Source organism: Anomaloglossus baeobatrachus, chromosome 8 (assembly GCF_048569485.1).
Source record: "Anomaloglossus baeobatrachus isolate aAnoBae1 chromosome 8, aAnoBae1.hap1, whole genome shotgun sequence".
NCBI lineage: Eukaryota > Metazoa > Chordata > Amphibia > Anura > Aromobatidae > Anomaloglossus > Anomaloglossus baeobatrachus.
In genome coordinates this window covers 14,661,614-14,678,492 of record NC_134360.1, presented here as the reverse complement: position 1 = coordinate 14,678,492, position 16,879 = coordinate 14,661,614, and the positions used below count along the sequence as shown (strand labels likewise).

At 48.8% G+C, this 16,879-nt stretch overlaps 1 protein-coding gene across 1 annotated transcript in view; it reads right to left on the bottom strand.

The window, feature by feature from the left end:
* CCDC66 (coiled-coil domain containing 66) overlaps window positions 1–16,879 on the bottom strand; it is a 168,238-nt gene that overhangs the window by 83,196 nt on the left and 68,163 nt on the right. Inside the window, exon 8 of the mRNA XM_075321316.1 lies at window positions 6,274–6,432. Coding sequence (XP_075177431.1) covers window positions 6,274–6,432 — 159 coding nt within the window. The remainder of the gene's footprint in view (window positions 1–6,273; window positions 6,433–16,879) is intronic.

Sequence of the window (16,879 nt, the reverse complement as noted above, 5' to 3'; positions counted from 1 at the left end):
TACAACAACAGCCGGTGAAAACACACGGAACAAGAACTGCCAACAGGCAACAGGGAGGGTGCTGGGTCTCCCATGTCGGAACTATAAGAAAAAGAATTTACGGTAAGTAAACAAAATTCTCTTTTTCTTCATCGTTCCTTATGGGAGACCCAGACCATGGGACGTCTCAAAGCAGTCCATGGGTGGGAAATAAACAGAAAACTGAGAAGTAGGCAAAACCTAACTTCACAAATGGGCGACAGCCGCCTGAAGGATGCGTCTGCCCAAGCTCGCATCTGCCGAAGCATGAGCATGCACTTGATAGTGCTTCGAAAAGGTATGCAGACTAGACCAAGTGGCAGCCTGACAGACCTGCTGAGCCGTATCCTGGAGCCTGAAAGCCCAAGAGGCACCGACAGCTCTGGTCGAATGCGCCTTGATCCCCGACGGGGGAGGCACCTGAGTGCACTGGTAGGCATCGGATATGGCCGACCTAATCCAACGAGCCAGGGTCAGTTTAGAAGCCGAGAGACCCTTGCGCTGACCTGTGGTCAGCACAAAAAGAGAGGTGCACCGCCTAAGAACAGCGGTGCATGACACATAGATCCGGAGCGCCCGCACCAGATCTAAAGTATGCAACGCTTTCTCAAAGCGATGCACAGGAGCCGGACAAAAGGAAGGCAATGAAATGTCCTGGTTAAGGTGGAAAGGAGACACCACCTTAGGGAGAAAGTCCGGAGTCGGATGGAGAACCACCTTGTCTTGGTGAAAAACCAAAAAAAGGTGACTCCGAAGAGAGCGCAGCCAAATCAGAGACTCTCCTGAGAGAAGTTATGGCCACCAGAAAGACCACTTTCTGTGAAAGTCGATACAAAGAGACCTCCCTAAGAGGCTCAAAGGGGGGTTTCTGTAAGGCCCTGAGGACCAGATTAAGGTCCCAGGGATCCAAAGGCCGCCGGTAAGGTGGAATGATGTGAGATGCGCCCTGCATGAAGGTGCGCACCTGGGCCAGCCGGGCGATACGTCGCTGGAACAACACTGACAGCGCCGAGACCTGTCCCTTAGGGGAATTGAGGGATAGTCCTAGCTGCAGACCGGACTGTAGAAAGGACAGGATGGTCGGTAAGGAAAAAGGCCAAGGGGCATGCCCGGAAGAACGACACCAGGACAGGAAAATTCTCCAAGTCCTGTGGTAAATCTTGGCCGAGGAAGACTTCCGAGCCTGAGTCATAGTGGAGATGACTTCGGGAGGAATGCCGGAAGCCGTCAGGATCCAGGACTCAAGAGCCACGCCGTCAATCTGAGAGCCGCAGAATTCTGGCGGGAAAACGGACCTTGTGAGAGAAGGTCTGGGCGGTCCGGAAGATGCCACGGCACCTCTACGGACAGAGGGAGCAGGTCTGGGTACCAAGCTCGCCTGGGCCAGTCTGGAGCAATGAGTATGACCCGACAGCCTTCCATTCTGATCTTGCGCAGGACTCTGGGCAAGAGAGCTAGAGGGGGAAACACGTAAGACAGACGGAACTGGGACCAATCCTGAACCAGCGCGTCCGCTGCAAAGGCCTGAGGATCGTGGGAGCGGGCCACGTAAACCGGGACCTTGTTGTTGTGCCGGGATGCCATTAGATCCACTTCCGGAGTGCCCCACTTGCGGCAGATCGACTGGAACACTGCCGGATGCAGAGCCCACTCGCCGCTGTCCACTGTTTGACGGCTGAGATAATCTGCCTCCCAGTTTTCTACGCCTGGGATGTGGACTGCGGATATGGTGGACTTGGAGTCCTCCGTCCACTGAAGGATGCGTTGAACCTCCAACATTGCCAGGCGGCTGCGAGTCCCGCCCTGGTGATTGATGTAGGCAACTGCTGTCGCGTTGTCTGACTGGACTCGAATGTGCTTGGCCGCCAACAGGTGGTGAAAGGCTACGAGAGCTAGAAGCACAGCTCTGATCTCCAGCACATTGATCGAGAGGGCTGATTCGGACGGAGTCCAAGTGCCCTGTGCTCGGTGGTGGAGAAATACTGCTCCCCAGCCGGATAGACTGGCATCCGTGGTGAGAATCACCCAGGACGGGATCAGGAAGGAGCGTCCCTGAGACAGAGAGGGGCCGAAGCCACCACTGAAGAGAGCTCTTGGTCTGTGGCGACAGAGCCACCAACTTGTGCAAGGAAGAAGTCCGCTTGTCCCAACAGCGGAGAATGTCCAGCTGCAGAGGGCGCAGATGGAACTGGGCAAAGGGAACCGCTTCCATTGACGCCACCATCTGACCCAGCACCTGCATGAGGTGCCTGATAGAATGACGGCGGGGCCTCAACAGAGAGCGCACCGCCAGCTGGAGGGACTGCTGTTTGACTAAGGGCAGCTTCACAAGTGCCGGCAGAGTCTCGAATTGCATCCCTAGGTACGTAAGTTTTTGGGTCGGGGTCAGAGTGGACTTGGGCAGATTGACAAGCCACCCGAATTGAACAAGAGTGGCGAGAGTGAGCGAGACACTCCGCTGACAGTCTGCACTGGATGAAGCCTTGACTAGAAGGTCGTCCAGGTAAGGAATCACTGCCAACCCCTGGAGGTGCAGAACAGCAACCACTGCTGCCATGACCTTGGTAAATACTCGAGGGGCCGTGGCTAACCCGAAGGGGAGAGCCACGAATTGGAAATGTTCCTCTCCGATTGCAAAACGTAGCCAACGCTGGTGTGAAACTGCAATTGGCACATGCAGATAGGCATCTCTGATGTCGATGGATGCCAGGAAATCTCCTTGGGTCATTGAGGCAATGACCGATCGCAGAGACTCCATACGAAAATGCCGCACCTGAACATGCTTGTTGAGAAGCTTGAGATCCAGGATGGGCCGGAAGGAACCATCCTTTTTGGGGACTAGGAAGAGATTGGAGTAAAAACCTCTGAACCGTTCCCTGGCGGGAACCGGTACAATTACTCCGTTGGCCTGTAAGGATGCCACGGCCTGAGAGAAGGCGGCGGCCTTGGAGCAGGGGGGAGTTGACAGAAAAAATCTGTTTGGCGGGCTGGAAGAGAACTCTATCCTGTAGCCGTGGGAGATGATATCCCGCACCCACTGATCGGAGACGTGTTGAAACCACACGTCGCCAAAGTGGGAGAGCCTGCCACCGACCAAGGACGTTGCTGGCTCGGCCAGATAGTTAAGAGGAGGCTGCCTTGGTGGCAGCAGCTCCTGCGGACCTTTGTGGACGCGGCTTCTTGCGCCAGGTGGGCTTCTGGTCCTTGGCTGAGTTAGTGGACGAGGCCGAGGGCTTAGAGGCCGCCCAGTTAGAGGAACGAAAGGAACGAAACCTTGACTGGTTCCTGCCCTGGACAGGTTTCCTGGGTTTAGTCTGTGGCAAGGAAGTACTCTTCCCGCCAGTAGCCTCCTTAATAATTTCATCCAGTTGTTCACCGAACAGCCTGGACCCGGCAAATGGGAGCCCAGCAAGGTACTTCTTTGAAGAAGCATCTGCCTTCCACTCTCGCAGCCACAAAATCCTGCGGATAGCGAGGGAATTAGCGGAGGCCACCGCAGTGCGGTGAGAAGCCTCCAGCATGGCAGACATAGCGTAGGCTGAAAAGGCTGAAGCCTGGGAAGTTAGGGCAACCAATTCAGGCATAGAGTCCCTGGTGAGGGAATGCATCTCCTCTAGGGAAGCAGAGATGGCTTTGAGAGCCCACACTGCTGCAAAGGATGGGGAGAACGAGGCCCCTGCCGCCTCATAGAAAGACTTGGCCAGGAGGTCAACCTGGCAGTCAGTGGGATCCTTAAGGGAGGTGCCATCAGCTACAGATACAACTGTCCGGGCTGAGAGTCTAGACACCGGAGGGTCTACTTTTGGTGAGAGAGCCCACTCCTTGACCACCTCTGGTGGAAAGGGAAAACGGTCATCAGAACCACGCTTAGGGAAGCGTTTGTCAGGACAGGCTCTGGGCTTGGACACAGTGGTCTGAAAACTGGAGTGGTTAAAGAACACACTCCTTGGTCTCTTAGGCAAAGTAAACTGGTGCTTTTCTGCCAGAGAGGGTTGCTCCTCTGATACTGGCGGATTGAGGTCCAGTACAGTATTAATGGACGCAATCAAATCACTAACATCTGCATCCCCCTCAGTCAGATCAATGGGGCACATGGAGGTAGCGTCCGAGCCCCCAGTAAAGACATCCTCCTCGTCCTGCGAATCAGCTCGTGAATCGGAGCCGCGGGACGAGGAAGGAGAGTGGTCCCTGCGTTTCCTTTTAGGAGGACGGGGTCTGGGAGCAGATGAAGAATCCTCTGTGAGCTCTGCAGAGCGAGCCGAAGCAGCAGAGGCGCCCTGAGAAGGGGGCTGATGCATGTTCAGCAGAGTCCGGGACAGCTGTCCCATGGAGTCGGCAAAGGACTGGGAGATAGCCTTAGAAAACGATTCTACCCAAGCCGGGGGTTCAGCCACCGGGGCCGGAGCAGCCTGAGGGACCACTGGGGAGACTCCAGGCTGAGGCACCACCATGTTAGAGCAGGCATCACAATGAGGATATGTGCTCGGTTCAGGCAGTACGAGCTTACATGCAGTGCATATTGAGTACAGCCTTGCAGCCTTGCTCCTAGTGTGAGACATGCTGCTGAGGTGGAGGCTCTGCAGTAAAGAACACACTCCTTCAGAATAAACCCCAGAGAGTGTATAAGAAGGTCCACAACCAGAGGTTGTGGCTTACCAGACCGTTTTGTGTGCCCTCCGGATTCCACAGCTCGGACCCCCAGACAGGTTGCAGAGATGCAGCAGCCAGCGCCGATCAGTGTGAGAACGCTGATAAATGGCGCCGGAGGGAGGAGGGGGGGCGGGGCCTAGTCCAAGAGCGGGAACCGGAGGGCCAAGGAGATATCCAGGGGAGGGAAACATCTCCTCAGAGAGGAGTGTCCTCCCCTGGGCTGAACGGCCGGTGGGCGGAGCCGCACTGTCCCTCTGCATGACTGACATGCAGGGGCAGTGAAAACGAAAGTAGGCCGCAGGCGAAGCCGGGGCCTAAATTTTACAATGCGGCCGACGAGCAGGCACCCTCGGCGCGGTTCTCAGGTGAAAACCAGAGAACCGGCCGGAAATCACAGCAAAGTTAAATAACACACTCTCCCCACAATAAATGTACAAGGGACCCCTCAATAACGTCTCAATACTTAGCTTATGAGACGCAGGGCCAGGTCCCTGAGGGATGAGTGCTCCGTCTGGCAGGGTCCTGAAAGGGCTGCGGATGGAGACCGGTCTCCTGCAAAGCAGTGAGAACCGTGCTGGCTCCCACTTCAAGCCAGAGCCCGAGGGATGGTGAAGGAGCGCGGCATGAAAGGCTCCAGCCTTGAAATCATCCTTAACAACACCGCCGACACAGTGGGGTGAGAAGGGACATGCCGGGAGTCCAGCTTGGACCCGCTTTTCTTCCAACTCTTTAAAATCAAAAATCATATGAGAATGCATGTGTGGATGTGTGCCTCCTGAACACAAAGCATTGAACTGGCTAGATTTGGTTATCCAGGGGGTGTATATGCTCGGAGGGAGGAGCTACACGTTTGAGTGTAGTACTTTGTGTGTCCTCCGGAGGCAGAAGCTATACACCCATGGTCTGGGTCTCCCATAAGGAACGATGAAGAAATCCTTAAAACATGACCTGTTGGTGGCCGTGAGGACTGGAGTTGGGGGAAGCACTGGATTAGGGCATTTGGAGTGAATAGTTGGGAGACCTTCATCCCTAATCCAACCTCAAGCAGGTATAGCCAAGACCTGAGCATGACCCGGCTAGCCCATGCTTTACACCGATCGCTATTGATTCCAATTACCAGGCGCAATGTAAAGCTTAATTTTCACTATTGCGAACGGGAAAAAAAAAAAAAAAAAGGATTGTATTGCTGAAATATACTACCCCATTTGCTAATGGATAGAATGTATTACTCCTATCATCCGCACTGAATGCATGAAGTACCATGGCTTCTTCTGATTTTTTCCCCTTACACATTGTCGTAACCATCTAAACACTACAGGTCCTACAGCCAAATCCATGAATATGAATGGGGTTAAGTTGCAAAACTCTGCACCGAGCCCGGACAAGCGAAGGCTCTGCTGTTGAAAGGATTCCCCACAATCTCTAACTGGTGGAAGTCCACTCCGTGAAGTGCATTCAGACCCCTCTGATCACCAAGGGGAAGTATATATAAAAAAAAAAAAGGAGACCCAAAAAAAAAAAAGTGCATGACGTCACATAACATCTGACAAAGATGAAGAGTTATTTGGTGGGTGCCACACACATCTTTTATAGGCCTTGTCGTACCCCTAAAACAAATGCACTTCGGATGGCTGCAGGAAGCTCAGGGGAGCCAAAACTTGAAGCCCGTCCTAGTGGTGAGGAGTCGCTGGTTTCTGTCCCAGTGGACGTCTTCAGTATGAGGTCTTCCTGCTCCGGGGTGCTGTCATCATTGATGGGTGTATTCTAAAATGAGAATACCAATTACTGAAGGGCAGATATTAGTAATTAGGTTCACAAACAAACTAGACTGGAATCGCACATACTGTGTGGCTCAAAACTGCCACAAAGAAGGGAATTTTGTTTACTTACCGTAAATTCCTTTTCTTCTAGCTCCTATTGGGAGACCCAGACAATTGACAATTGGGTGTATAGCTTCTGCCTCCGGAGGCCACACAAAGTATTACACTTTAAAAAGTGTAACCCCTCCCCTCTGCTATACACCCTCCCGTGCATCACGGGCCCATCAGTTTTGGTGCCAAAGCAGGAAGGAGGAAACTTATAAATTGGTCTAAGGTAAATTCAATCCGAAGGATGTTCGGAGAACTGAAACCATGAACCAAAGAACAATGAACATGAACAACATGTGTACACAAAAAAACAACAGCCCGAAGGGAACAGGGGCGGGTGCTGGGTCTCCCAATAGGAGCTAGAAGAAAAGGAATTTACGGTAAGTAAACAAAATTCCCTTCTTCTTTGTCGCTCCATTGGGAGACCCAGACAATTGGGACGTCCAAAAGCAATCCCTGGGTGGGTAAAAGAATACCTCGATAAAAAGAGCCGAAAAAACGGCCTCTTCTTACAGGTGTGCAACTGCCGCCTGAAGGACTCGCCTACCTAGGGCGGCATCTGCCGAAGCATATGCATGCACCTGATAGTGTTTTGTAAAAGTGTGCAGACTCGACCAGGTAGCCGCCTGACACACCTGCTGAGCCGTAGCCTGGTGCCGCAATGCCCAGGACACCGACTGCTCTGGTAGAATGGGCTTTCAGCCCTGAAGGAATCGGAAGCCCAGAGGAACGGTAGGCTTCAAGAATCGGTTCCTTGATCCATCTAGCCAAGGTTGACTTGGAAGCCTGCGACCCCTTACGCTGGCCAGCGACAAGGACAAAGAGTGCATCCGAGCGGCGCAAGGACGCCGTACGAGAAATGTACAGTCTGAGTGCTCTCACCAGATCTAACAAGTGCAAATCCTTTTCACACTGGTGAACTGGATGAGGGCAAAAAGAAGGTAAGGAGATATCCTGATTAAGATGAAAAGGGGATACCACCTTAGGGAGAAATTCCGGAACCGGACGCAGAACCACCTTGTCCTGGTGGAACACCAGGAAGGGGGCTTTGCATGACAGTGCAGCCAGCTCCGACACTCTCCGAAGTGATGTGACTGCCACTAGGAAGACCACCTTTTGCGAAAGGCGTGAAAGAGAAATCTCTCTCATTGGCTCGAAAGGTGGTTTCTGAAGAGCCGTTAGCACCCTGTTCAGATCCCAAGGTTCTAGCGGACGCTTGTAAGAAGGGACTATGTGACAAACTCCCTGCAGGAACGTGCGGACCTGCGGAAGCCTGGCTAGACGCTTTTGAAAAAACACAGATAGCGCCGATACTTGTCCCTTAAGGGAGCCGAGAGACAAACCCTTTTCCAGTCCGGATTGAAGGAAGGACAGAAAAGTGGGCAAGGCAAATGGCCAGGGAGAAAAACCCTGATCAGAGCACCAGGATAAGAAGATTCTCCACGTCCTGTGGTAGATCTTGGCGGACGTTGGTTTCCTGGCCTGTCTCATAGTGGCAATGACCTCTTGAGATGTCAAGGTCAGAATGACGATGATGATGAGACTCAAAGGATCTCTTGATATCCGGCTGCTGCTTCTAATTAAAATGTCATGGGTGCACACGAGAATGAAAAATAACTGCACAGCAAGTCAGTTACATCTATCTCCATGACCGGCTCTTAACCAAGTGTGTTCTTTATTGTTTGAAAGAGACTCTAGACCGAGCAGTAAGGGGGTGTAAACAAAAGTTTTAGTCCAATCAAGTATCATAGATCAGGGCTTCATGACGTAGAGAGATCTGCATATGCCCCTTGGATTGGTCAATCCAAGGCTTCAGGAATTTCATTGTCCATCTGTCTTGGGTGTAAACCAGGAAATGGTGGCCATCTTGCTATACATATATATATATATCCTAGTATATACTGAGGTTAAGGAAAATACACTGAATATGCAATATACATATATACATGTAAGAAACAAAAGCATTCACAAATATGTGAGTTAGTTCACATCTACTGAACTATATAACTGAGTCTATGAAATGGCTGAATTAAGTATTTTTGGATACTCAATTCTTTATCCTCAACAGTCCCCCCTAAAGACTTACTTCTGCCATTTCTGAATTCTAAGGGTACTGTGTTCCCTTAGGAAGAGAGGTAGAAAGATCTGTTGAAAAACCTGCCTAACTGAACGTTGAAACATGGGCGGAAAGGGGAAAGGGGTTTTCTTCACCAGTTTGAGACCAAGGACTCCTAGGCGAGTCCTCACCCTTTGTAGTTGGACTTTCCCATGTCTCAAGGTTCTCTAAGTCCTCTCTTCTAACTGTTCTGGCAATACTGGTCTAAAACTGTACAGGGTTTTCTGGAAAGGATAAGTATGAGCAGAACGCTCAGTGCAGCTCTGGTTGATTAACCCTTCTGCAATGCGAGGTGTGGATCCATAGATGTTTCTGTGGTTGGATCAGCTCCTCTAGTGTTGACTCATGGCTCTTTCTCGCTTGTCCTTTAGAATCAATCAGTCTCCTGACTGGAGACCATATGCTAATAGCTCTGATCTAAGATCTGGAATTGGAGAATACACCTGTTTAGCACACTATTCAGTCAATTATATAAAAATATACATGCCTATGCTAAACCAAAAAACATCTTACATAAAGACCTGCTTATTGCAAAAAGAAAACAGAACATATACATTTTATATACCATTTACTAGTTTCCACTTTTCTATAAAATATACACTTTTTGTAAACACATTTTTCTTTACATACCACCTTCATGTGCTTCTCAACAATAATGTCGTTTTCTGCACTGGAATACCTCTGACCAAACCTGGAAAGAAATTTACACAACACGCACAGACTTGCATACAACGTGCTCATGATATACATCTATAATCAGTTTGCAGTCTCTAAGAATGGGTAGAGCAGGTGCAGGGTGTTTCTACGGACTCTTTACAGTTTTTTCTCACTTCGTTCTAGGCACTTGTCTCACAAGACTGGGTGAGTCTGCCCACCTGGGTACTGAACCCGGTGTCACCAAAGCACACACTGACAATTGTCTTTCACAGATGTTACCTGGGCCATCATTAAGAAGAGCTCTCATGGCAGAGAAAGCTTACCACCCTTTATCCACAGACCTTCCTCAGTCAGCTAGCTCCCTGCATGTCACACTCCATTCCTTGTTGTATCGCTTGTTCCTGTAGGGATTTAAGAACACAAGGAGTAACAGAAGTCACTGACGTGACCAATATCACCAAGGCATGGTCGGTATTGGTGAAAGACTCTCAACTCTAGGCCCGTTCACTGCTTCTTGGTCAGCTGCACCTGTGCGAGGATCTCCATCCGAATCCATCAGCTCAGATCTAGACTTTCTTTTCGGCATACCTAATTCATTTGACAACAGGAAAAAATCTACAACCTACATACACCTCTAAAGACTCTTACCCACTCCTGTTCTACCCATCTAGAGAGGGCATTTAATGCATCACTGTCTCCTGTATCAATAGGATTGGAGGGAGTGGTCGAATTTAGACTACCTCATGTGGTGTAAACAGCAGCATATCCAGTGCAGAATCGACCACCATCTGGTTTCATCTATAAAAACAAAAACTAAAAAATATACATTAGATCATTCTTATAACTTCATCTCTGATCATAATACAGTTAGTGGTCATCTATACTTCACATGACTGAGAATACTAAATAAATAAACAAACAAATAAATAAACAAATAAACATATAAGACAAGACTTTCCTATTTCAGTTAACAGATATACCTCATAGTAATCTAATAAACATAACCTATGGGAAAAAGGTCAGCTTCAAAACCAAGGTCAACTTCAAAACCTATCTAATATGCCTACTGCACCCTCCAAGAAACTGGAGAATATAATTAATACCTTATTCCCCCCTTGTTTAATTGTTTATTTACCAATATGGCAAAATTCAGCATTTTTATACTGGTATTCCCTAAAAGAAAAGATAAAACAGCAGGTAATAAATTAGCCACATACTAAAATGAACAAACACTGAAAATAACGTACATCTCACAACAATATACAATACTGGGAAATTTCAAAACTTTACAATAAACAACACTGTATCCATAAAGAAAAGAAAAGCCTTTCATAGTAGAAACGACTGAGACATGATTAAATGACAGCTGTGACTAGGCGACTAACTGGCAAAAAAATATATGAATGGTTTAGAAATAATCGTAAAAACAGAAAAGGTGATAGAGTCACAAAATAAAAATATATTGTTCAAATAAATCGCCATTAAAAACAAAACAACACAAATTATATCGCGCATCCCATAAAATTTAATATTCCCTATTCAGGTATAAACAGCAAACTAAAAATGTGAAACCCTGAACTCTAAGGGTTAAACCAAACTTACGTCACTATTGGAGAGAGACACATTCCATTCTTACTTCTTAAAGTGAGAGAGGAAGAGGGAAAAAAAACTCATCCTTTGTTATAACAAAGACATAGCAGGGAACACATCCATTACCCATGTACATTGAATGCATTATACATTTTTCCTAATTCCTTTTTACAAATGGATTTGATACATTTTGACATCAGTAGGGGTAAGTCGTTTACAATTTTTGTTTTAAATTAACTAACATAATACAAAGATATATATATTTACCTTCCTCTATTTTATTTTATGATATAATGCTGCAGGACTTTTAAAATACCAATTAATTTTATGTGAACAGATCTATTTCCACATCATTTCTGTAAAAATTTCACTTACTTATCTTTGACTTGCACTTATGGGATAACTGAGTAAACAAATATACTATTTATGCTTATTCAAATGTGTTAGTCATATATACCAGAGAACACCTCCCACCGGGGATGGGTGGAGAGCTTTGAACAAAGAGCCATTGCGAGGGGTGTGGCTTATGAGGTGTACTGCCATCAGTGGGTGTAGCAAGACGGCTGCCACAGGAAGTTCCAGGCACCTGACTTCCGGGTGCAGCATCCATGTTGTGACTCCCTGGGTGTACTGGGAGTGGCTGGAACTACGTAGTAAACCAGGGATACTTTAGTGCCTGTAAATTTGCATTCCAGCATACAAAGGAGAGATATGATTAGCACCAGATATAATGACTTCTAGGGAAGAACAATAAGGCACCGCTAGAGAAAAACATTTAGTGATTCTACAAACAGCAACAGACAGTGAATGAGGTCTTTGTTCTTCATTATAAACTCACTACAGATTAATCTGAACTTCAATACATGGGTTGCAGCCTGCCATCTAGTGGTAGTCCAACGATATTACACAACTTTTTTGCAATCTTTTATATTTTTTCCGTTTTTTGTAACTAGGGCGACAGCGTTCTCAGCTCCTACTAAAAACAACATATTTATCTTTTGAACAGAGTATACAGTGCTTAATTGGATCGGCCGTTCCAATGGAGTCCTTTCTCGTCTCGTCCGCGTTTGTAACACACTGACAGTGACTCGCGTCTAATACGCATGAGAATCCGCTAACTCCAGCACCCTTACCTCAACTAAAGTGAGTTCCTTTCCTGCCTCGTTATGAAGACCTACCTGCTCATAACAGTGGCTCGCGTTTAATACGCAGAGGAATACGCTAAATCCACTTTAAGTTAACAGAACCCTTCCCGCCTCGTTTATTATCTATCCAACACTCAATATTCAATATTCAACATTTAATATTTAATATTCAATATTTAATATTTAATATCTGATGTTTAATATCTAACAAACAGTGGCTGTGTCCGCAACACAGGGGAATCGCTAGTTCTCATACTTCTGTTCAAAAACAAACAAGTTAAAAAAACTGAAAAATGCATGAACCCGTTAATTTCTCTCAAATCCAAACTAAAATAACACTTGTTTTTCTTTCAAATCATTACAACTTAATGTACTATACAAAGACTGCGGAGCTGTGTAACTTGATCTCCGCTCTGCCTCAAGCAGCTGGTGGACATATAGCCCCCACCTTTTTGCTTCCTCTGAGTGTAAGAATGTAAGGATGTGCTCCCCCCTCTCGCATTCCTTGTTCTCAATAGAAAGACTGTCAGGGATATCCCTGGGCTTAACCAGACCCCCCTTCTCCCTTTGTTCACAGCGAAGAAGAAAAAAAAAAACTACAGGCAATTAACTCTCCGAGAACCAAACAGAGAAATCACAAGCTTGATTAACCATACACTTATATACAAATAAACAGCTACTCAAGAAAACACCCCATTTCTAATTACAGACAGCCGGATACTTTACAACCTACCCCTAGCCCCTATGGGAGCTGGGTCCTTCTAGCCCACCGGCGGGTGACAGTCACACCGTTAGGTCTCCGGTGCACTACCATTCTCCGGACTAGTGACCACCCACTTTCGCCAGGTGTCTCTCGATCCACAGGTAAAACAGCACACACAATGTATATGATGGTTACCTGCGAAATGAAGGGTGATCAATCCTATCAAGCGACACCTGGATACTTGTGGAGTAGCCCCCAGACGTCCGGAAAATGGAAGCTCTGACTCACCCTTTACGGTAGTCCCATCTGGGTCGCCAGTTGTCAAGGTCAGAATGACGATGATGATGAGACTCAAAGGATCTCTTGATATCCGGCTGCTGCTTCTAATTAAAATGTCATGGGTGCACACGAGAATGAAAAATAACTGCACAGCAAGTCAGTTACATCTATCTCCATGACCGGCTCTTAACCAAGTGTGTTCTTTATTGTTTGAAAGAGACTCTAGACCGAGCAGTAAGGGGGTGTAAACAAAAGTTTTAGTCCAATCAAGTATCATAGATCAGGGCTTCATGACGTAGAGAGATCTGCATATGCCCCTTGGATTGGTCAATCCAAGGCTTCAGGAATTTCATTGTCCATCTGTCTTGGGTGTAAACCAGGAAATGGTGGCCATCTTGCTATACATATATATATATATCCTAGTATATACTGAGGTTAAGGAAAATACACTGAATATGCAATATACATATATACATGTAAGAAACAAAAGCATTCACAAATATGTGAGTTAGTTCACATCTACTGAACTATATAACTGAGTCTATGAAATGGCTGAATTAAGTATTTTTGGATACTCAATTCTTTATCCTCAACAGAGATAACCCTGAAGACGCTAGGATCCAGGACTCAATGGCCACACAGTCAGGTTGAGGGCCGCAGAATTCAGATGGAAAAATGGCCCTTGAGACAGTAAGTCTGGACGGTCTGGCAGTGCCCACGGTTGACCCACCGTGAGATGCCACAGATCTGGGTACCACGACCTCCTCGGCCAGTCTGGGGCGATGAGGATGGCGCGGCTGCAGTCGGACCTGATCTTGCGTAATACTCTGGGCAGTAGGCCCAGAGGAGGAAATACATAAGGCAGTCGAAACTGCGACCAATCCTGAACTAAGGCGTCTGCTGCCAGAGCTTTGTGATCTTGAGACCGTGCCATGAATGCCGGGACCTTGTTGTTGTGCCGGGACGCCATTAGGTCGACGTCCGGCTTCCCCCAGCGGCAACAGATCTCTTGAAACACTTCTGGGTGAAGAGACCATTCCCCTGCATCCATGCCCTGGCGACTGAGAAAGTCTGCTTCCCAGTTTTCTACGCCCAGGATGTGAACTGCGGAGATGGTGGAGGCTGTGGCTTCCACCCACAGCAGAATCCGCCGAACTTCCTGGAAGGCTTGTCGACTGCGTGTTCCGCCTTGGTGGTTGATGTATGCCACTGCCGTGGCGTTGTCCGACTGAATTCGGATCTGCCTGCCCTCCAGCCACGGCTGGAACGCCTTTAGGGCTAGATACACTGCCCTTATCTCCAGAACATTGATCTGCAGGGAGGACTCTGGCTGAGTCCAGGTACCCTGAGCCCTGTGGTGGAGGAAGACCGCTCCCCACCCTGACAGACTCGCATCCGTCGTGACCACCGCCCAGGATGGGAGCAGAAATGATTTCCCCTTCGACAAAGACGTGGGAAGAAGCCACCACTGAAGAGAGGCCTTGGCTGTCCGAGACAGGGAGATGTTCCTGTCGAGAGACGTCGACTTCCTGTCCCATTTTCGGAGAATGTCCCTTTGAAGTGGACGCAGATGAAACTGCGCAAATGGAACTGCCTCCATTGCCGCCACCATCTTCCCTAGGAAGTGCATGAGGCGTCTCAAGGGGTGCGACTGGGCTTGAAGGAGAGATTGCACCCCTGTCCGTAGTGAACGTTGTTTGTCCAGCGGAAGTTTCACTATCGCTGAGAGAGTGTGAAACTCCATCCCGAGATATGTCAGCGATTGGGTCGGAGTCAATTTTGACTTTGGGAAATTGATGATCCACCCGAATCTCTGGAGAGTCTCCAGAGCAATGTTCAGGCTGTGTTGGCATGCCACCTGAGAGGGGGCCTTGACCAGGAGATCGTCTAAGTAAGGGATCACCGAGTGTCCCTGCGAGTGCAGGACCGCTACCACTGTTGCCATGACCTTGGTGAAGACCCGAGGGGCTGTCGCCAGGCCAAAGGGCAGCGCCACGAACTGAAATTGTTCGTCCCCGATGGCGAAACGCAGGAAGCGCTGATGCTCTGGTGCAATCGGCACGTGGAGATAAGCATCTCTGATGTTGATTGATGCTAGGAAGTCTCCTTGGGACATCGAGGCGATGACGGAGCGGAGGGATTCCATCCGGAACCGCCTGGCGTTCACATGTTTGTTGAGCAGCTTGAGGTCCAGGACGGGACGGAAAGATCCGTCCTTTTTTGGCACTACAAACAAGTTGGAGTAGAAACCTTGACCCCATTGCTGAAGGGGAACCGGGATCACCACTCCTTCTGTTTTCAGAGTGCTCACGCCTGAAGAAGAGCATCGGCTCGCTCGGGGGGCGGAGATGTTCTGAAGAAACGAGACGGAGGACGAGAGCGGAATTCTATCTTGTAACCGTGAGACAGAATGCCTCTCACCCATCGGTCTTGGACATGTGGCAACCAGGCGTCGCAAAAGCGGGAGAGCCTGCCACCGACCGAGGATGCGGTTTGGGGAGGCCGAAAGTCATGAGGAGGCCGCTTTTAGCCACATAGCCCTGCGGACTGCCACCGAATTGGCGGATGCTACCGCCGTACGGCTCGCAGAGTCCAGGACAGCATTCATGGCGTAGGACGCAAACGCCGACGCCTGAGAGGTTAAGGACACAACCTGTGGAGTAGAGGCACGTGTAACTGCATTAATCTCAGACTGACAAGCTGAGATAGCTTGGAGTGCCCATACGGCTGCAAATGCCGGAGCAAAAGACGCGCCTATAGCCTCATAGATGGATTTCATCAGGAGCTCTATCTGCTGTCAGTGGCATCCTTGAGTGATGCACCATCTGCCACTGGAACTATGGATCTAGCCGCCAGTCTGGAGACCACCTTGGGACACTGAGCCCAACCCTTGACTACGTCAGGGGGAAAGGGATAACGTGTGTCATTAAGGCGCTTAGTAAAGCGCTTATCTGGAAAAGCTCGGTGTTTCTGGACTGTATCTCTGAAGTCGAAGTGATCAAGAAATGCACTCCGTGCTCGTTTAGGAAACCTAAAATGGAATTTCTCCTGCTGAGAAGCTGACTCCTCAATCTGAGGAGTTGGAGGAGAAAGATCTAACACCTGATTGATGGACGCTATAAGGTCATTTACTATGGCGTCCCCTTCAGGTGTATCAAGGTTGAGAGCGGCGTCAGAATCAGAGCCCTGATCTGCCACCTCCGCTTCATCTTCCAGAGATTCCTCATGCTGAGACCCTGAACACTGTGATGAAGTCGAGGGAAGCTCCCGGCGAGCCCGCTTAGCTGGCCTGGGACTGCGGTCCGTGTCATAGTCCTCACCGTGGGAGCTATGAGTCGCCCCAGGAGCACTTTGCTGCTCCAACCTAGGGGGGCCTGGGGACAATGATTCAACAGTGCCCGGGATCTGTGTTACTAGTCTGGACTGCAAAGCCTCTAGAATCTTAGCAGACCATCTATCCATAGACTCAGAAAGTTTGTCAGCAAATACTGCAAACTCTGTCCCTGTCACCTGGACGGTGGCAGCCGATTGTTCCACCTGGGCCGAGGGTCCCACTAGTGGCAAAGGCTCCGGCTGAGTGAGTGTCACAGGGGCCGAGCATTGCGCACAATGAGGATAGAAGGAACCTGCAGGTAGCATAGCCGCACATGAGGTACAGGTTGCAAAGTAAACCTGTGCCCTGGCACCCTTGCTTTTTTCGGACGACATGCTGTTGTCTCCTTTTAGAGCAATCAGAGAGGGTATATAGCCAAGGCAACAGTGCGGCCGTACAGAGTAAATGTATACACAGTATGGATATAAATATACACTTCTGCACCCAGGGGAGCAAGCACCTAGTAACAGGTGCTGCTTA